Genomic DNA, 20,727 nt, shown 5'->3' on the forward strand with positions numbered 1-20,727 from the left:
GAGGGACGAGAGAGAACCCACACACACATATACACACACACATACATATTTGCAGTGTTGTGGTTCCCATATAGCCACGTTGGCAACGAAACGGGGCTATGATGACGATGGCCATGGCGATGGCGATGGCGATGGCGATGATGATGATGATGCAAGTGATTCATGCGGAAAACGAGCAACAATTTTGGTTTACCAGACAGACAACGCCAGCAACAATTCCAGCAACAACGGGAACAACAACCCGTTGTTGCACCAACATCACCAACAACAATTGACCAAGACTTACATGTGTTTACACAATGGGCCATTGCCGTTGGGTCTCGGGAGTGGGGCGTAGGTCCTGGCCTGGTCTAATCTAGGTTTCCGGCCTGGCTTTGGCCCCGGCCCCGGCCTCAGCCTCAACCTCAGCCCAGGGCCGCATGCTCTTTCAATTTTATTATTATTAGAGCGGCGGTTTTTCTCTTTTTTTGTGGATTTCCACGTCCAAAAAAAAATGGAAAACCTAAGCACATATTAAAAATAGATTACAACAATTGCAAAATGCAAGCACTTGATCGGTGGCGTAGAACCGAGACCGAAAGGCCTGACCGAACAGCCGGAGACGTCCAGCCCACCTGAAAGCTCTTCCCAGTAATTGTATCATCAACGCATTTGCATTTACCTTGGTTGATGATCTTGGTGTTAAATTAGACCCCAAGTTAAAGTTTTCTGAACACAATTCTACCATGGTAAATAAAGGGGTGGTCAAAGGAGTTTGACGACCCTTATATAACGAAGACTCTCTATATATCGCTTGTTCGTTCGATTTTAGAGTACGGCTCTTGTGTATGATGTCCCCCAGTACAAAGTAGACCAGGACCGCATAGAATCAGTCCAGAAAAACTTTTTACTTTATGCTCCGCGTGGCCTTAACTGGGATGCAGGTGTGAGACTGCCATCTTACCCTCGTGGATTGCTTTTGATAAACCTTCCAACCTTAGTTAGGCGTAGAAAATGCATGGGGTGATTTTTATGCACAACCTGATCAAGGGTGACGTAGATAGCCCTGACTTGTTGAGCCGCATAAACTTTATAAACTCCTTCCGCTTTGTAGATCAAATTATTTCTTGCACGGACTTCAATTACCACTACCACATAATATTCACCACTAATTCCCTTACTCTTCTTAAATCACTAATACTAACATACCTTGCCCGATTTGAGTACTATTTCTTAGCTATCTTTGCATGTTTAGCTCTTTGAGTTGTGTTTGGCTCTAATTTTCCTCGAATTTTAGTCTAAGATATGTGTCTTTTTCTGCATGCTCGCGATCGGTTCGGTAACACGCGTCGCGCGTCATGCGGCAGCGCCCCTCTGTTGGTTGGGCAGGAGGCCCCTCCTGTGCCGGGTCACTTTGGGCAGTCTTTGCATATCAACGTCCACACAATTACCAAAGAGCCTTCAACACATTCGATTCCTTGGAATTTGATAAGAGCGAACACTAAGGCTGTTCTTAGGTTGTCCCTTTTGCTTACAATAATTTATTTCGTATCACTCGACTAAATCCCCCCTGAGCTGCGAACCATCCGCCGTTTTGATCCGCAGGTTGGAACTGATTCGCATTAATCAACCAATCATCAACACACATCAGACATGACAGCAGAACTGGATAGCCACCAGTGTCTGGCGAGACATTTAGTTACTAGCCCGTTTATGTATTTATTATTATTAGTACACGAAAAACTAGATTACCCCAATGATATCAGACAAAATAATAGAAAAAAAAAAAACCTTCCACCTTATGTACACACACACACACACACACACACACACATACGCATATATATCTAATGCTATTTTTGCTGTACATTTTCCGACGAATAATTCTAAGGCTTCATTAGGAAATCGGATCTTACACGTACCCCGAGGACTGGACAGGAATACCGCCTCGGGGCGGCGTTGCTTGGTCCTTTTGGCCAGAGGACGATCCTCTGGAGAAGTCAGCCACATCGTTCTCGTTCGCATAGTTGACCAAAAACCACGGTGGGTCAGCACCAGGGTTTCCATTCACATATGCACCATTATAGTTGTCCGCAGTTGCTGCCGCGTCTGCGCCGTCTACATCTTCAGCATCCGGTGCGTATTCCGTTTCCACCGTTCCCCCCTGCGCAGCAACTCCGTCGCCGAGCCCGCTTGGCCTATAGTAGGTATCTGCAAAGTGTTGGAGAGAATCCAATTGTTCGACAATTAGCTATAAGTTGATGTATTTTACCAGTAGGTTGTGCGTACTGATAGACTAGACGATCGCCCAGCTGGGCCGATGGGCGGCGTATCTGCTGTGGTTCAGGCAGAGGTTGTCGGGGCTGCGGACGGGGACGGGGACGTGGACGTGGATGTGGACGTTGAGGGAGTGATGGTGGGGGCGGCGGTATTGGTGTTGGTTTTGGTGGAGGCGGTGCATCATAGTCATAATCATATTCGTATCTAGCTGGTGCAGCCGGACCAGCAGATTTCCTTTGTAAATACGAGGGGTGCAGGGGGCGTCGGGGTGAGCCTGACTGTGGTGCCTGTGCCTGTGCCTTTGCCACAGGATCTCCATAGTCGGTTTCGTAGTCAAACGGCAGGTAACCGAAGGAATAGTAGCCGTGCGGCTGCCAGATCGGTTTTTGGCGTGGAGGCGGAGGAGTTCGTGGTTGGACTGGCGGTGCAGTCGTCGTTGTTGTTGTTGTTGTGGCTTTTGTTGTCGTGGGACGTTTCCCTGGGTGGGTCAGACTGGCCTTTGCACTGGAGAACTGGGCACTCTTTAGCAGCAGATTTTTCAGGATCATCCCCAAGTCAATAGTGACGATGCCGCGCTTTGCCCGCAACTCTGAGCCCTCGATCTCCGATCTCGTGGCCGAGATTTGCGGCGCCATGGCATGACACCTGGCAGGACCGAGAGCCAATGCGACTAGCAGCAGCAATGGGCAAAGCTGGCGCAGCATATTCCTGCTGATATCGCTATACCGAGAACGTTCTGGGTTGAGCGCTTTTAGTACCGCACGAGGCGCCGTCTGACTAAAAACTGGCCCTAATCGGCGGTCCAGTCGACGTCAGGCGTAATGCCGAACGAGCCTGGCTATGGTGGATTAGTGGCCCAAATCTCAACAAGTTAGACGGGTTGAATGGCTAGCTCTGGGAACACTAGGTAACAAAATCAGGCTTTTATTTCCACGCAAGGCCACGCAAGGAATCAGTTGGGGGTAGGCTAAAAAACGCAGCTACCAATAAACTTTGGGCTTTAAAAGTAAGCGAAACACTTGGGAGACATTAATCTTGACATAACGAAAATTGCAGTTGTTCTTTTCCAAATTTCGAAATGAAAACCAAAGACTTGGTTCTGGGGACTGTCTGTTACATAGTGTAAATGGCCAGCCGCGCAGACCCCGACACCGGTCGGCTATGAACAAGTTTTATGCGTGGCAACAATTACTTTTGAGCTACTTTTTGCAGTAGTAAATAGATATTAAAAGCAACGAAATGTTTTCATTAAGGCGAACGGGCGAACGGTCCACGGTCCATGCATTTTAAAATCTACTCTGCACTCGCACAGTGGGACAAACCAATTATCAGGAATTCGCCAACTAGAGAACTATTTTGCCCTACGCAGTGTATTTTTATAGTTCGAGTCGGCGGTATCCTCTTTTCTATATGCTGAAAACATCTACGCACCTAAAAAACTACTAATTCAACAGTAGCCAGAAGGGAAACAACATCGCCGCGCTAATATTTATAAACACTTGAAGGCAGCCAATAATTTTATATCTTTTTACAAAAAGACCGAGTTTAAAGATAAACAGAGACTGAACAGAGACAATCCCCCAAAACTACTACGAAACAAAGTTAACAAATTAATTTCGAAACTCTGCCTGGCAGTAACAGCGCCAGAGATCTCTAAGGCCCACAATGCTCCTGCAATCTGCATTTCCAGAAAATTGTTTGTAGTTTTTGTCGATAAAGCAATAAATAAGCGAAAATAACCCCTTTTTAATATGAAGATTTTGATTGGAAATTTAATAAGTGTATTTTTCGTGCTATTTTATTTGGATTTTGCAAAAGTTACAAGCATTTATCTGGATGAAATAACATGTTCCGTGGGCTATGCGTTTTGTAATTCCTTTCAACAACTCTGTTTAGACTTTCATGCAGTGTAACTTTTGATATATGGAATTAAATACTATGCACCAACATGCAACTGGTAACAATTGATGTAGCTGAACCAGTTCAGATCACCTGTTCAGTTGAATGAGCTGTACAGACATTTATTTCTACCAAACTTGCTCTGGTCGTTATGTAAAGCGCATGTCTACCATAAGAAAAGATACTTTTTTTTTCGCTTTTTTAATTGTCTCTTCGGGCTCTTGATTGTATCTTGGTATACCCTGATACTTAACGCGAAAAAAGATTTCTTAACGGCCGGCTATGTACCAGCATACATACTCGTACATGTACTCGTATATGCAACGGATTCGGTAGACTTAAAATCCCGCAAACTTGCATGAAGCCCTGAAGAGCTTCACAGCCTTGTAAATGAGACTTCGGCTATGATTAATTCTTGCCCGCTTTACGTATTCAGACAGTCTGGTCCTTCGCCACACAATGGGGCCGCCTGACGTTTCAGCTCGTAAAATTAATAACTTCTGAACGAATAAATATGTAATAATGAAATAAATTTTAATTTGAAAAAAGGTCTTCAGAGTTCTAGTTGCATTGTGTGCATTACTACAATATTCAGAAGCTTAACAGACCAAGGCCAAGGGAAAATGCTCATTTTTTTAGTTGATCGATCAAAAACTTTTAATTTTCCATTTTTGTATGATTAATAATAATATCCAGTACTCGAAAATGTTACGTACAAATGTATTAGTTTCGGTCGATGCGAATAAATGTCTGCTATCCACCCATAGAGTGGGCCGAAATACCAAGCTGGTAATTCTGAACTTCCTATCATTTAAACCATTTTTGAATCCCATGTTAATCGTTGAACGAATAATACAATAAGCTTGAAAAATAGTAAAGCAGAAAGAACTGAAAATGAAATTAACGAGCTAACGGAAATGTGCATGTGAGCATGTTGAAAACTCTTAGATCTCAATCACAAAAGGCACGAGATGAACCAGCATACATCGAGACTTACATCCAACTCGATTCTTCGTCTCCCATTTGAGAACCAGCCAAAATTGTGTATTCGGCTCATCCGAAAGTTCTGATTGGCGCAATGGACCATGAATGCCCGCATTGTCTTCAACCAAATAAAAACCAAAAAATGAGTCAGATGGTATAAGTCGTATAAGATATAACCGGAACTATTGAACGACTTGCTCATCGGCAGGGATCAAGATTCAAACCTGTTTTCGTAGTCCATTCGCACATTTAATTCATGCTTCCAAATGACATCGTTTTTAGCTGCAGAAATAGTTCACGGACGCAATAATAATTCCTAATAATAGAAAATCTTCATCACAATACGGAATGGGGTCAGAGATGCTTCCTCCTAATATCATCCTTTGGAAGAGCATACACCTAATCATGATGATCATCAATTAATATCATATTTCTTGTATTGCACCGTTAATCACAGGACTGTGCTTAACCCGATATCATCCCTATTAACACTGTGCTGCACGACGAGTCTGTGTATGTGGCCCAGCCCAGCCCAGCCCAGCCCGTTGGGGAGTTTTCCCTCCCCGAGACCACATCCGCATGGCTTCAAGGATGCAAATTGATTGCCAGCTAAATAAACTAAAATCACAGACACAGATTTAGCTCAGCTTGAGAACATGCACACATGTATGTACATATGTGGGTATTTGTCTACTCAATGAAGTTGCCAGGAGATGCAGTACGTGTGAACACCGCACTCTATAGTCCTCTCCAACTTCTGCATGGATATCATCAAGTGACAAAGCCATTGCACTCGCATTCAAAAGAAGTCAAAAGGCACTCAAGTGTGTAATTCAATATTGGGGACAAATTGTTTTAAACACGTTCCATTAGATTTCGCATTGAAAATGCCATTACACACACACACACGCGTGCACTTATTTAAATTCTTAGCAACAAAAATCAGCGCCGATCGCGTTCTCACATTCTTTTTCCATTTCGCGATTTCATTCAAATCGTACAAATTCATCGCAGCCATCAGATTAATGACAAACATGTGCGACCATAACCGCAAAACCATTCAGAATATAACTTTTAAAATTATTTATCTTTTTAAATAATTTTTTAAGGAATAAATTCAGGGAACCAGCAGGAATAAATGAAATGAGTTCTCTGAAATTTGCGATTTACTTTTGCATTCGGTATACACAAGGTGAAAAGTTTTTGTGTTTTTTTTTCAACCTAAAAACTAAATCTTGCGAAAGTGATTTTGGGATTGCGCCGAAATGACAGCAAAAAGATGCAAAGAGAAAAAGGAAGCAACAGATGTGCCTCTGTCCGCCACATCCCTCCGCATATTGTGTTTGCCAGTGCCAGTGACAACTGAGAGATTGAATTGAACTTTGCATTCGTGCGATTCCGGAATGGAGGGGGAACAGAATAGCAATGAGAATGCGAATGGGAATGGGAACGGGAATGGGGATGGAAGCATGTGGGAGCAAGCGGCAGGCAGTACCGTAATTGTGAATTGATTGCTCGAGTGTAGCGAATTTCACTCGCAGAGGAAGGAATTCGAGCAAGTTCCAGAAGAGCGGCACAGAGCAGAGAGCGGCGAGCACAGAGCGGCGAGCACAGAGCGGAGAGCAGAGACATGCAATGTATTTGGAAGGCCACTCAATGCGATTTGTCTTGTGTCAGATTTGAATGACAGAGCCGTTTGTTTGCCTAGCGCTGCAGCCCAACTCGTAAGTGTGTCCTGATCTGTCTGTACGAATATATATGTACATACATACATATGTGAACGGAATGCTTCTACGGCTTGCCTGGCGACAAGAGTGTCGAAGATAATGTGCTGAACTGCAAGGAATTACTATGTACCCACTCGCACCAGTGTTTGACTTTATTATTCACTTTAACTATTAGCAGTTTTTTTTTTAAAATATATGTTCTAGATCCTTGCTAAGAGACAAACGCACAAACCAAACCAAATCCGGTACTCAGGCATACACCCAGAGAAAAAAATACAAAAAATTTTCATATTTAAACTTAGATATAAAAATATAATTGGTATGCTCCAAGGGTGAAAATTTTATAAGTTAAATATTTAATTTAAGTATATTTTAATTTTATATTTAAAATAGTTATATACATTTCATATTTAAATTGGACAATGGAGCAGCAGCTTAATGGCTAAGTGCCAAACAATTCTGGAGAGGATTGTGCCGGATTGTGATCTTGACATTTTCATCGCCCTGCACTCTGAAGATGCGCTGCAGTTCTCAAGCGTATTTCTTTTGACTGATTTACGGGACGTGAGTTTGCTCGGGTTCTACCACTCCTTCGTTTTATTTCAAGCTAACGAACCACACCTCGGCCAGACCCAGAGACCCAAAGCCTCCCCTCTCATCCCCTTAAACTATCAGCCATCTGCCATCTGGCAGCCCTGCTCAAGTGGCAGCCAAAAGCAGCGTTCCTGGGCAGAGTTCATAATGAAGGTTCATGGAAAAGGCAAAGGCAAAGGCAATTCAAACCAAACCAAACCAGACCCGACCCCAACAGGGCACTTGGTTGTTCTCTTCTGTTCATTGTGGTACAGTGCATTAGGGCCTCGGATAATGCGCTTTCCCTCCGCCGACACGCCCTGCGCTTTGTGTTCCTCTTGAGATTGCTTCACGCCAACTTTTGCTTCATAATTTGGCAGTTTTCTTGTTGTTTGTCGGCCTTTATTGTATTATCCTGTATTGTCGTTATACCGGTCGTCGTCGTCGTCCTCGTCGTCGCTTGTTGCTTTTATCTTGAGCCTACCCTTAGCATCAGTTCTCCCCTCCTCGTCTTTCTCTTTCCTCTGTTGCGACTCATTATGCGTTTAATTTTCGCTTTTCATTTTCAATTGCCATAATTTAGTTTTATTTTGCTTCATTTTCAGCGGAGGAGCGACTGGGCGGGAAAACCTTACCTGGGAAAAGTTTTGCCGCAAAAAGCGCAAGCCCAACTCCAGCGAGGATACCAGCGGGATATGGTATGGGAATAAGGATGCGGCTGCGGATGAGTATTTGAATCCGGATGCGAATGGGCCTGCAAAAGGGAATGGGAATGGGAATGGGGATGGAATATTTTCATTTGAAAACCAAGCTGCGTCTGATTACATCATAAGAAATGCGTAATAATTGCGTTAACATTACGGTCTTCGAGATGAGAACCACACAGCAGCAGCAGCAACAGCAGCAGCAGCCGCAGCCACAGCGACACAGACACAGCGAGCATCTGCAGGATTAACTTTTGCCAAGATAGGACGGCCCCGACCATCTAACCAATTCTCTGGCCGCATTAAGCGCGTCCAAACACGCAATGTGGGCGATGTGGGGTGTGTGCGTGGGCTTGTGGGTGTGTGGTAGTGTGAAGAGGGGGGGTAGTCGACAAATATAGCATAAGGAAAACTTCATCAAATTTTTTGTTCACCTGTTTCTTTTATTCACAAGTTTTTTATTTAATTTACGTGGCAATTTTAAGTGACGCAGAATAACCTTTTTTATTTATTTTTTGTTTTGTTTTGTTTGCCATGGAACTCAAAGTTGAAAAGGTCGGCAGTCTGCTGGTCAACAGAGACACAACAAGATAATCTGGCATGCATTATATTTCCTTTATACAATATAAGCCTGGATCCTTTCGTCACCTGTTGGCTTGCTCTTTCAGTTTAATTTCGCTTCGAAACTGGAACTGGAACATTCTGGCAGGCCGGAGCTCACCGAACGAACGGCAGACAGTCTGGCAACTCTGGATAGGAACGGTTGGGTGCGGGTATAAAAAGACAGTTAGTTAATCTAATCCCGAGCTCGTATCCACCTCGTGTTACCTATTGGCTCATTGCCGCAGCTATTGCTGGTTATTTTTTTCATTCTTGCTGTTTAGCAATGCAAAGCACAGATAGTGAGAGAAAACCCCAAGTAAGGAGCTATAAATCAGAACCAAAGAAATATCATTAGTGTCAGACCCACAAGAAACTGCAACAGGAGGAGAAGAGCAGCCGCACAAGAAAGAAGCGAAATGTGCAACAAAAAGCAACAACCCGAGAAGTGTACCAGACCCCAGACCCTACTCCACCCTGCCCCGCTGTGTCCTGCTCGGTGCTCGGTTCGTTTCCTTGTTGTAAAAACATGAAAAATTGATTGAGCGCGTGAATAACAGCTAGTGAAATGGCTTAAAGAAGGAAGGAGTGCCTGAGGAGTTTCTAGATACATGTTTGCCCATACAAATGTCTCTGCTTACAGCTCTCGACGCGACTGAGGGCAATAAAATTTACAAAGTGCGGGCAGGAGAGTGTTAGAAGAGGCAACTGCACATGCCACATTCCAACTCCCCACTCCCACTGCTGCAGTTTGCGCATTTGTATGCCAAAAATTACAAGAGATACAACACAGACACGGAATCGACTCGACTCAACTCGAATCAACACGACACAACGAGCTCTGTTGTACCCTTATGTCAGGCAACTGACCTGAGTGTATGATCTATAACATCCAACCAGAACCTGAAAGAATTATGGATTAATTGAACCTGAAATGATTTTTATAAATATTTTAAATATTTATTATTATATAATATTATTATTATATATATTATATATTATTATTATACATATACTATTAAATATTTTAAAATTTTAATTTTAAATTTTCAAAAAATATATTTTTTATCTACAAAAAACCCTGTAAATAAAAACGCAGAGGTATAACCCTCTGTTAATATCATTATCCAGCTGCCCAAATATTCTACTCAGTATATTAAATATCTGCCAGAATTAAAGCAGTAAAATTTAATCGTCATAGGTTCATGGAAGTTCTTAGTTTAGCTAGAGATTTATTTATTTATAGCTTGTTTTTATTTAAAACGAATGCCAGCAGTGGGCAGACCGACTTTTGTAGGGCATAACAAAGGGAAATAGTGGGAGTAAGGTGGAGTGCTGCAGTCCTTAGTCCAGGCCAAGAGTAACACACCAAGACGGGGGCCCCACTCAGACTGGCAGACAGACATCGAGACAGTCGAACAGATATGGCAACAGTATCATTCCACGGGAGCCCCCCTAGACCGTGCCCGCATCTCTGCCCCTGTCTGGGGCAGCACTCGTTTGACTCTCCAGGCATAAACAGCACGTAGCTGGAAAGCTAAAACACCACGTAGCATTATCGATGTAATCACCGGATAAGCTAACAAGTTGCCAGGATTTTCACGCATACTCCGTTGCACCAGAGCGGCGATGGCAGGGCAGGCAGAGCAGAGCAGGGGCCAGGGCTGCACTGCCAGCGAAGCAGGGCGGGGGGGGGTTAAACTATTCCCAGACTCCCTCTCTCGATGGGTTTTCTTGTTTTTCCTCTTTTTGTTTTGTTTTGTTTTGTTTTGACTACTTACCATTTTATAGTTTCGCAGTCGATATATTGGAGCGTGGGCAGGGGGAAACGCTGAGGGGAAAGGACTTCGGAGAGGGTCGGGCAGAGTACGAGAGAGAGAATAGAGGGGGAATTGCATTGAACTTAGTATGGATAAACTGTTTTGATACCTAAAAACGTTCACGCTATTGACACTGCAAATATTTTGTGGCACCAGAGGACCTCATATCTTACGTATACGTAATGCCACATAGCACGAATCAACATGATTTAAATATTTATGGGGTGTGATCCTATTAGGAACACGTCTGACACTTCTGCAAGCCCAATTCATTTATCAATTTAAATAGCTCAAAAGCAGTACAGTGGAAACTATGATTTAATTTCCGTTACAGCCTCAAATCGACCACAGCATGAACGCATCAAGTCTGATTATTCTCTGAAATAATAAGGGAAAATATACATAGAGACAAGTTTTGAAGGTACACTTTGGGCTGCTAAGAGGATTGCGAGTATATGATTAACTACCACAACAAATGAACTTTAAATTGTGACCATAAAAAAACAGTAACAAAAACTTAGTCAGCTATAACAACACCTAGTTTTTCAGTTCATCTGAAATATGCGATGAAGGTACTCGAAAGCGTTCCACTATCGTAGAAAGTTTACTCTCTCAATGGAAGGTAGCTTCAGGTAGATAACATCCTATATAGACAGCTAACCCTATTTAATTCGATTCTTTAAATCCCATTTTAGATTGGGGAGCACATTACAATTCACATTGACAACTTCTATCACCTGTTGCCATGGCTGCCAATAAAAGAGCATTGCACATATTTGTGCTGATTATAAAAAAACCGCAGCAGAAATACAGAAAACAGAATTGAAGAATATAAAGCAGAATCCCTTATATACATACATATATACATATGTATGTATTTGTATTAAGAACTGCTAAATCAAAGAGCGAAAGGCGAAAAGCGTTCACGCATATGGAATTTGTATATTCAGACCCTTATATAGCTCCTCCGCCTGAAAAATGGTGCTGTTAAAAATGAAATAGAGTTTTCTCACATTGAATTAATTGTACTAATTTTAAGTAGTTCATTTTATTTACTTGTATTTTCCAGTAAGATTGTATACCTTTATTATTTTATTTTGCCTATAAATCCAGACTCTTTCATTCAATATACGATTTTCCTCGAGCACCTCTCATATCTGCTTTATTTTCGTGCCAGTTCCCACAGATATTGACAATGGATCAAAGGCGATATCCAGTGGACTTAAGGCAGCGACCTATCCTGTTCGAGAGTAAGCCTTGCAGGATAGCAGCATTTAGTTGATTACCGACTTGGTTCGATGATGAATTCCAATGTCCAACAGCCACTTGATGGATCATATTAAAATCCGTTCCAATCGAATGAACTGCCAATTCCCTCATCTTCTTGCTCTTTCCACCCCCCCATACATGCTCATCCTATCCCAATGCTTTCTCCGCCTTCTTCTCGCTCTCTTATTCGGTTATTTCTTTGCGTTCCGTCTCCTTGCTGGTCCACTCTGTTCCACTTGAGCTGAATCTGAATCCTTTGGTCCAAGAAAAACCTCTTTGGGTCAACTCCTTGATGGCCACCAAAAGTGATTGGGTGAGACGGGCCAAACTATCAAGGATAAACAATCGATAGCACGAGGAGAGGCAAGTGGGCAGAGGAAGGGTGCTGGGAAAAGCGTTGCACCTCGTATTATGAGGGGCAATTTATGGCCACACTTGTGGGAATACCAAACGAAATTGCAAATATTTTGCCACATACATACATACATACATATGTATGTATGTGCATATATCTATGTACCTATGTATGTATATGTGATTGTATGTGTGTGTGTGTATCCGTCTATTTCTCATGTCTATGACAGCGGAGGCGAAGCCGCAGCAAAGTGCCGCAAAAATATGCGCCAAAAGCATGCAACCTGGCGTGGGGCACACTGGGAGCTGAAGAGGTGGACTCGGGCTGTTGGCCATTGCAACATGTTGCCTTTGCCACTGAGCTGTTGTCTTGCTATATTGTTTCGAGCAGAGCGCATCAATTTCTAGACAAATTTAACAGAGAACACACACACACACACACAACAAACAACACACAAAAAAAAAAGAAAAAGAAAAACCAAAAAGGCAGCAGCGGGAAGGAGCGGGGGCAAATACTCGTCCGAGTAGGTGGATCTGGCTGCGCTTCATGTGCACAATATCAAATTTGAAACACAAACACCGCACGACTAGACTAGCCCGGCCAGAACGGGATAGATGAATAGAGGGGACTGCAAGTGGGGAAGTGGGATGTGGGAAGGCGCCAAGGATTCCCCCGATGCAGGCGCTTAAGAAGTTTCAGACATGAAATCAATTTGTCTTCCAACTCCCACGAAAAAGAAAACGAGCCGAATCCAACGGCAAATGCAACGGCAACGCTCTCAGTCTCAGTCCCAGACACAGACACAGACACAGCCACAGAACCACCCGCACACCCGCACACCCACACACCCACACTCGACCCCAGGCCACACCAGAGCACAAGAGAGCAGCGACGAGAGCGGGGCCAGAGCAGGGAAAGCAACCCGAAAAAGGAATGAACGCAGCCAGCAAACTACTGCAGAAAAACAGTTCACAGTCAACGCACAACGAACACGAAATACTCTATCCTAAGTTAAGCAAAGAGTTCTTCACGCTTACGAAAATGTACTATTAGGGACCTTCTCATTTGTGAATACATGTTCCAGGGAAAGAAGAACTTTGGCTTTGGCTTTGGGTTTGCTCCAAGCGCAGACATTTCATATCCAGAATATGTTTTCTTTGGAAGGCTTTATTAGCGACCCCCTTCGATTGGGATATCCTCGAGTAACAGTTCTACGAGTACAGGTATTATTTACTTCTCCCTTAATCTGTTTCGGTCTCTTTTTTGCGTTCCCCATATTCCCACGTATACCCGTCGTGGAAGGCAACGAATGTCAGACAACCAAAGAAGCATCCAGGGCCCAGGCCCGACTCAGAGTCAGAGTCAAAGCCAGTCATGTGGCAACACACACACACACACACACACACACACACACACGAACATACTGACACACATGTGAAACGGTTTCTGGTGTTGCAATAACTTGTATTTTAAGTTTACTCACTGCTGGGATTCAAAATTTAATTTCATAGTGCGGTGCGTTGTTATTATTTTGCATAATAACATTTCTGGGCCCGGTTGCGTTCACTCAACCAACTCGGAATCCCTCCCGACCCGTCCCCGCATCGCTCATCCTCCTCATAGCGGTATGTGGGTCGGAATTCGCAGCCCAACGGAGAGAGGTGGAAGTATCATCACAGGAACTGTGTCTGCCTGAGGACTGAGACCATGGACTGCCCAATGGTCCGATTGTGCACAGCAGGTACTCAATAATGCCTCATCAACATATCAACATTCCGATGTGTGCGGCCGGCCGGGTGCTCGCATCTACGCTGAGCTAATCAAAATTTGAGGGAGGCCATCGACAGCTGACCACAAATCAACGCCACCACCAGGTCACCCATTAACGTATTAAGCCTCAGGGCAAGTGACAAAATCAAGTGACTCCTCTCTAGTATCGTTTATGACGTTATCGTTCAGGGGACACCGCAAGAGATTGCTCATTGGGGGGTGCTCGAGGGCTTGAGAGGTGTAATCTAATGGGTGCTAGGACTGTAGCTCAAACGTCAGCTAGTCCGGCTAGGTCAATATTTTCCCCCAATTTCCTGAATTTATCCATTCTAATCTTTGTCGAGAAATAAAAAAAAATAAAAGCAAAGAAAAGAGCAATCATTAAATTAAATCTCTAGCCATGGGGAAAGCCTATGAAGAATTCGTTTGGATGGATTTTTATCATTTATCATTGGTTTTAATCAATTTACACACATACTCGTTTGTTCATTGATATCAGAAAGAACGAGGATAAAGCGGGGAAAGCGTGAAACCCCAAGAACTCTTTGAGTTTCTTTCTCATAGAGAAATGGTTTACAAACAGAAGAGGCACAGGGTGAAGCAGAATCTCTCAGCATGGATGCCATGGGGTCAGGGTTTCCCCTGTGCACTTTGGCAGCGTCAAAATTGTTTATTTATTGACGATTCACAGCACGCGCCGTGCCAAGCAGATCATCAAAAGTTATTGTAAAAATGGTCCTTCGCCCACGTAATCCTGCTCCAAGCCCCCACATGCATTTTTACTGTTTTAATAGATTCATAAATTAAACTAAACAAAAAATAAATCCCGTAAGGGTAACCGTTACACTTGCGAGAAGAGGGCTGCAGTTTAGTGGTGGAAAGGGCGCGGGACAAAGGATATGTTCAGATCTCCGCGGGACGTTTGGGGATAGAGGCAACTTCCGTCTGACTGTCAAAGTTTGAGCTTCTTTCGCGACTTTCGTCTTCCGCTGCTCCCCCGTGCCTCCTCGGTACTGGCACTGTGAAATATTCATAGGAGTTAACGGGGAGGCGAGACTGCAGCGAACACTTTCCCGACACGGACAGAGCACAGACGCACAGACACAATTTCAGCACAGTCATAAAGCAATAAAACGAAATCATGTGTAGAAATTTTTTTTAAACGTAAGTTCGGTGTATCATCCAAGTGCCAAATGTTCCTTTGAGTAGTGGAAGGTTATTGTGTCGCGCAAATCCCTGCAAAGAACTTAAGGTTTTATCTCAATCTCCCAATCGTTGTGCCAGACTTTTTATCATTTTCCGCTGGGTGGCTTAGCCAGGCTAAACCCCAGAAACCTTTAAGAAAATAAGAAATACTTTACCATTGGCGGGGATCTTCAGCTATCGGACTATTGCCATAAACTTCTGGATCTGACAAAAAATATTTAGTTAAATATTGCCGTTTGATATTCCCCTGAGATAACCGAATAGATTTTATTACGCTAACTGCAGTAAGTTTCGCAGTACGAAAATGTTTTTTGAAATCTCAAAAAATGTTCTATGGAACTAGGAACTAGCTTCATCGTTACGTAGTCTTGACTCCAAACAAAACGAGGTAAAGCTCCAGTTTTCCTAATCAGTAGCAGCGTATTGGATTAACTTATGTACATAAACCCAATCGGTAATGCCCGCCACTGTTTGCCGTGATGTGTTCCATGTAATGTTTGCCCAGAGAAAACATGGGCGGGGGAACATCTGTGCCTGGCCCAAGTCGAGCTAATTGGCAGTGGTATATATAGGGCCGGTAGTGGCCGGCAATGTCAGTTAGAGTTGTTCATTCAGTCTACCAAAAACCAAAAATGCGCGTCTTCATCCTTATTGCTCTCCTTGCCCTGGTCGCTGTGGCTACCGCCCAGAGGTCTGGAGGTCCCCCGCCTGGTCGTCCCGGCGGACTCGGAGGTCCACCCAGTGGCCCGGGAGGGCCACCACCCAGGGGTCATGGAGGACCACCGCCACATGGTGGCCATGGAGGTCCACCCGGCCATGGCCCGAACGGTAATTCTACCGAGGCTCCAGCATCGGAGGCTCCATCCTCTGAGGCTCCATCCGACGACTCTTCCTAACCGGGAGCAGATCGTATCTACAGCTCTATAAGGTCTTTACCTAGATTTCTCTACTCATATGTACATTGTACATACACATGTGTGCATGTAGTACGATTTATCTATATAGTAGAAACAAATAAAGAGCTTGTACATATGCAAGTCCTTCTGCAATTTCCATCCAAAAATCAGTGAGCATCTGGGGGGTATCGTTCTTCTCACAGAGAACTCAAGAGTCCTGTCAAAGGGTGGTCGGGTGCGGGAGGGCAGAAGAGGAGGCGTGTCTCAAATCGGATGCCTAAATAAGAAATCATTTTATTTGAAAAGTTTCGTTTTCGACGCCCCTCTGCCCGCCCACGCTCTCACTCTCCCGCCCCCCTGCCGCTGAAAGATGGGCTGCGTCAGCGACAGCTTCGTCTGCGTTGGCGACAACAGCAACAGCGGAAATAACAGCAAGAGCGTCGACGTCGACAAGGGCAGATGCAGAGGCAGAGGCTGAGGCAGAGCAGAGCAGAGCACATGGCACAAGTACGAAAGCAACAAAGCGAGCAACTGAACAGCTAATTGGCCAGTCTCCAGACCTCAAAATATCCTCTTTTTTCACAGTTTTTTCTTGCTGGCACTTGGGTTGGAGCGAGTTGGCTTGTGATTAAATGAGGTAACACATAAATGAGCAAACATCAGGGGGCAAAACTGTTGCAATTACTTTTAAAATTTGCATTTATATTTTAAAACAATTAAAAACATTTTTGCCTGTTCCGCGAAAATGAAGAATACTCTCGCACTGGGCAAGCCTTATAGAGGGTACCAAAATAGGAGCAAGAAGAGAGGGCATGGCAAAAGCAACAAAGTTAAACTGTAACAATAACCAAAGTCAAAGTTTGTCGGCAAAGTTTTCCCTTTTTTTTTGTTGTTGCTCTTCTTGTTGCGTATGTGTGTGCGGTGTGTGTGTCGGTGTGTGTGTGCAGGAAACAAATTCATTTCAATTGTTTATATGTATAGAAGTGGTGCCAGGGAAGAGTGTGGGCAGTAGAGTGAGAAACAGCAGAAGATGAAGAGGGAGAAGGAGACGAAGAATCTGTGTAAAATGAGTTGGATTTTGATACTCTTGCAGAGGGCATTATGATTTTCACGAGAACATCAACACCCAAAATGAAGCATCTCCGATCAGTCCGTCAGTATTTTTTCTTTCTTCGCAATTACCCATCTGGCTGGTCCGTGGTTCCTTGCTCACCAAGGATATAGCAACCGAATGTTTATAGAATGTTGCATAACGGAGCTAAAAATAAATAAAATCAGATGCCAATACCATGGATACCCATGGTACATGGTACACATCTGAGAAAAGTTAATTGCAAATTCATTCATTCCATTGAACGAACTGTGTGTAAGGGTATCAGCAGATTCAACCCGTTCGAGGCTGGCCTTTCTTTCTGGTTCCCGTTGAGCTTTTCCAGATGAAACGAGCTCCGTGTAGCTGGGTGGAGCAGACCGACCTCCCCTGGGCCAGAGCCAGCACCAGCACCAGAACCAGGACCAGGACCAGGGCAGCATACCTGCAGACTTCTTTCGATTCACTTTCTGTTTTGCAGCGAAATGGCAAAGAAATGCAAATAAAAACTTTTGTTGTTGCTCTGTTTTCTTTTTCCTTTGCGTTGGTTTTGGCTTTCCTGTCGATTCGACTGCACCATGGCCCTTATGGGGGCCTGGCCGGGACGGGACGGGCCGGGCCTGAAATCAAATAAGCAGAGAACAAAGTGTGGGACATTTTAATTGTACCCAAAATGCAACGAAAATCGTTAAAATTTAAAATTTGAACTGCCCCACAATTTGTCTGTTCTTTGTTCTGTTTCCGCATTGTTCGAAAGTGAAATTGGGTAAAAATCGAATGTGGCAATACTCGTATACTGAAAATGTAACTTCTTTTCGTTCTCCGCTAATTTGTGGATTAATTGTAATTAAAATGGAATTAAATAATATACTCGTAAATAAATATCAGCGCTGCTGTAAAGCTCTTAACAATTTTCGATTTAATAGTTCCGCTTAAAGGTGAATAAAATGACGTAAGAACGCAGCTGTAGGCTTTCGATCTGCGAGCAGGGGAAAGGAGAAACAGGCCAAAACTTAATTACGAATTTTGATAAAACGAAAAACAAACAAAACGAATCGCCTTTAAATAAAACACCAAGACAGTTTATTTCAATTACCAACAACAGCTTCATTGAATGCGAATGCACACATCTTCGAATGCGACAGATGGAGATAGAGATCTGGCCAGGCTAGGAGGAAAAGGAAAAGGCATGAGCTGGAAATAACCAAACGCTTCCCAATATTGCAAATGACAGTCGAGTCAGGGCAAACACCAGACACAACCAGACACCGACACCACAGCATAAAGGATAAAAGGATAAAAGGTACAGGAGGGAAAGCTGAAACGGAAACGGAAAAGAGCAGAGCTTTTAGAAATTTTAATTGCGTAATTATACACATACATACATACATATGTATGTATTTGCCTATGTACATATATATCGAATAAAACAAATTGATTAATTAATTAATTTTAGTATTTATATTGGTTTCAAAATTTTTCTTTTAAAATCCAAAGGAAAAACTTTTTATTTTAAATATTCCATATTAAATGAAATCAAATATTTTTTGTATTTATTTTAACTATGTTTATATCTTTTTTTGTATGTCCCTCGAATTCCCAACTGGTTCGCGCTGCTGCAGCCTTGAATACAAAGTAAAATTATCTCTGCGCAGGGGCATAATCACAACCAATGCAGTCCTACTCATGTTTCGATTATTTCTAGTTGAAAACTTTAACCAATTCACACCATGAGGACTTGAAATGTAATTTGCGTACGCAAAATAATAACCGATTAGTTAAAAATGAATATAAATATAAATAAACATATAAACATATGAAACATATTAGATTTAAATATTAAACATATTAAATTTAAATATGAAGCATATTAAATTTAAATATGAAACATATTAAATTTATATATGAAACATATTAAATTTAAATATGATATATATTAAATTTAAATATTTCTATATTAATATCATAATTTAAGTGAAAAATATTCAATTTTAATACAACCACTCTTGGATGAAAATCAATGGCATAAATATTAAAATCTAAGTGAAAATATTAAAATTTCAGGGCTTTTTTCTATCGGTGTATGTATATATTTCCGTGGCTTTCGTTGTGTTGAAACTTGCACTTGCACAACGAGTAAGTAGAAGGCAAAATCTTATTCAAATAAACATAAAACACACAGCGTGGAATGTCTCTAATACTTTAATAGCCCAAACAGAACAACGGAAAAGTCAAGACTATTGTCGAAACATTAATTTAAACTTGTTTTATGAAGAGCATTTCATTTTCTTTAAGATTGATGCACATTCCAGAATTTTCATTTAATAACAATATCGACTCCAACTGCCGCACTGCACCGCTGCACTCCACCGATGCACTGTTGATGTTTATCCAACAGAATACTCGTATTTCCGCTGACGCCGTTCACTTGGGGAAGCATCAAGCAACATTATGCAAGCATCTAACGATGGCAAATATTTTGCATTCGCCAGCGATAGATGTGGACACAACACCGATTCTCTCAGATAGACCCGACCAGAATGCGGTCTGCCAGCAGTCTCTGGCTTATGTAAGGCAAACATCCCCGAACAGCTGTTTGATCCGAGCTCGAAGCGAGATGGGAAGTCGAGGTGGGTCTCTAGACGGCGCTGCCCAAGGCCAGTGCCATTGACTGGAGCGTGTGGGGTTTACCTAATTCCCACTGACGTTAGTTTGCTCAGCCTGCACACGTCATGGATGAAACACTTGTGGGGGGCTCCGCTCGACGCGGTTACTTTCCCCAGCTCTTTTACAATGGCAACCTCCGTCGGGGGGGAGGAGCGGGCTGTGTGCCCGTCCGTATATATAGTGCCCAATGTGGGTGCTAAGGTCAGTCGGAGTTGTCTGCCACAAACAATCGAACACCGATAAAAAAAACCAAAAAAATGCGCACATTCATCATTGTCGCTCTCTTAGCGGTGGTCGCAGTGGCTGCCGCTCAAGGACCTGGTGGTGGTCGTGGGGGTCGTGGGGGTCCAGGCGGACCTCGTGGCGGTCCTCCTGGTGGTCGTGGAGGTCCCCAGGGTGGCCCAGGAGGCCCAGGAGGTCCAGGAGGTCCCGGAGGTCGCCCAGGAGGTCCCGGAGGTCCAGGAGGTCCCGGAGGTCGTCCAGGAGGAGGTCCTGGAGGTCCTGGAGGTCCGGGAGGTCCATGGGGTCCATGGGGCCCAGGCGGTCCACGTAACAGCACAACAACCACGACCACAACAGCGGCAAGCTCCGCCAGCACAGAGGCGAGCACCGAGGCGAGCACAGAGGCGAGCACAGAGTCGAGCACAGACGCCTCAACCGATGCCAGCACCTCGGGAACCTATTAACATGCTCCAGATCTGGCTTAGTGCTCTGCTCCTAGGCTATTTCCGAGTAAATTTCCAGTAATTAATAAAAATGCACGTACATTTTCGCACATTGAACAGAACGGAGCGTTGTCTTTGTACCACGGCTTTGGGTAATGATGGGGCAGGCCAGGCTGTGCGGCCGGCCAATTTAACATAATCCGCTTATTGCTGGTGCTGATGCTGGCGCTGATGCTGGTGCTG

General features: G+C 43.6%; 2 protein-coding genes and 1 long non-coding RNA gene across 4 annotated transcripts; 2 read left to right on the forward strand and 1 right to left on the reverse strand.

The window, feature by feature from the left end:
• Positions 1 to 1,798: 1,798 nt before the first annotated feature.
• Positions 1,799 to 3,051, reverse strand: LOC111070403 (vegetative cell wall protein gp1). Of its 2 annotated transcripts, none has more exons than XM_022360912.2 (2): positions 2,252 to 3,048; positions 1,799 to 2,190 (listed from the first exon to the last, which is right to left on the reverse strand). In XM_022360912.2, exons 1-2 carry the CDS (start codon positions 2,961 to 2,963, stop codon positions 1,892 to 1,894), a joined length of 1,011 nt encoding a protein of 336 aa, XP_022216604.2. In that variant the 5' UTR covers positions 2,964 to 3,048; the 3' UTR covers positions 1,799 to 1,891. The 2 variants fall into 2 exon arrangements, with proteins under 2 accessions (XP_022216604.2, XP_022216605.2); XM_022360913.2 differs by having other exon boundaries at positions 2,086 to 2,190; positions 2,269 to 3,051.
• A 12,747-nt stretch (positions 3,052 to 15,798) lies between these two features.
• On the forward strand, positions 15,799 to 16,062 carry LOC111070398 (anther-specific protein SF18). The gene has a single exon (XM_022360904.2). It carries the CDS (start codon positions 15,799 to 15,801, stop codon positions 16,060 to 16,062), a length of 264 nt encoding a protein of 87 aa, XP_022216596.2.
• A 3,969-nt stretch (positions 16,063 to 20,031) lies between these two features.
• Positions 20,032 to 20,601, forward strand: LOC111082111. Its single transcript, XR_005968562.1, has 3 exons — positions 20,032 to 20,206; positions 20,237 to 20,254; positions 20,309 to 20,601. It is a non-coding gene; the product is annotated as an uncharacterized LOC111082111 (long non-coding RNA).
• The last annotated feature ends 126 nt before the right edge of the window (positions 20,602 to 20,727 follow it).

This window comes from Drosophila obscura, unplaced genomic scaffold, assembly GCF_018151105.1.
Source record: "Drosophila obscura isolate BZ-5 IFL unplaced genomic scaffold, ASM1815110v1 contig_96, whole genome shotgun sequence".
Taxonomy (NCBI): domain Eukaryota; kingdom Metazoa; phylum Arthropoda; class Insecta; order Diptera; family Drosophilidae; genus Drosophila; species Drosophila obscura.

Coding starts and splice junctions, on each gene's coding strand:
- LOC111070403 (XM_022360912.2), bottom strand. CDS start 2,963: ATGCTGCGCCAGCTTTGCCCATTGCTGCTGCTAGTCGCATTGGCTCTC. Junction 2,191..2,251: donor TCAGTACGCACAACCTACTG/GTAAAATACATC, acceptor AACACTTTGCAG/ATACCTACTATAGGCCAAGC.
- LOC111070398 (XM_022360904.2), top strand. CDS start 15,799: ATGCGCGTCTTCATCCTTATTGCTCTCCTTGCCCTGGTCGCTGTGGCT.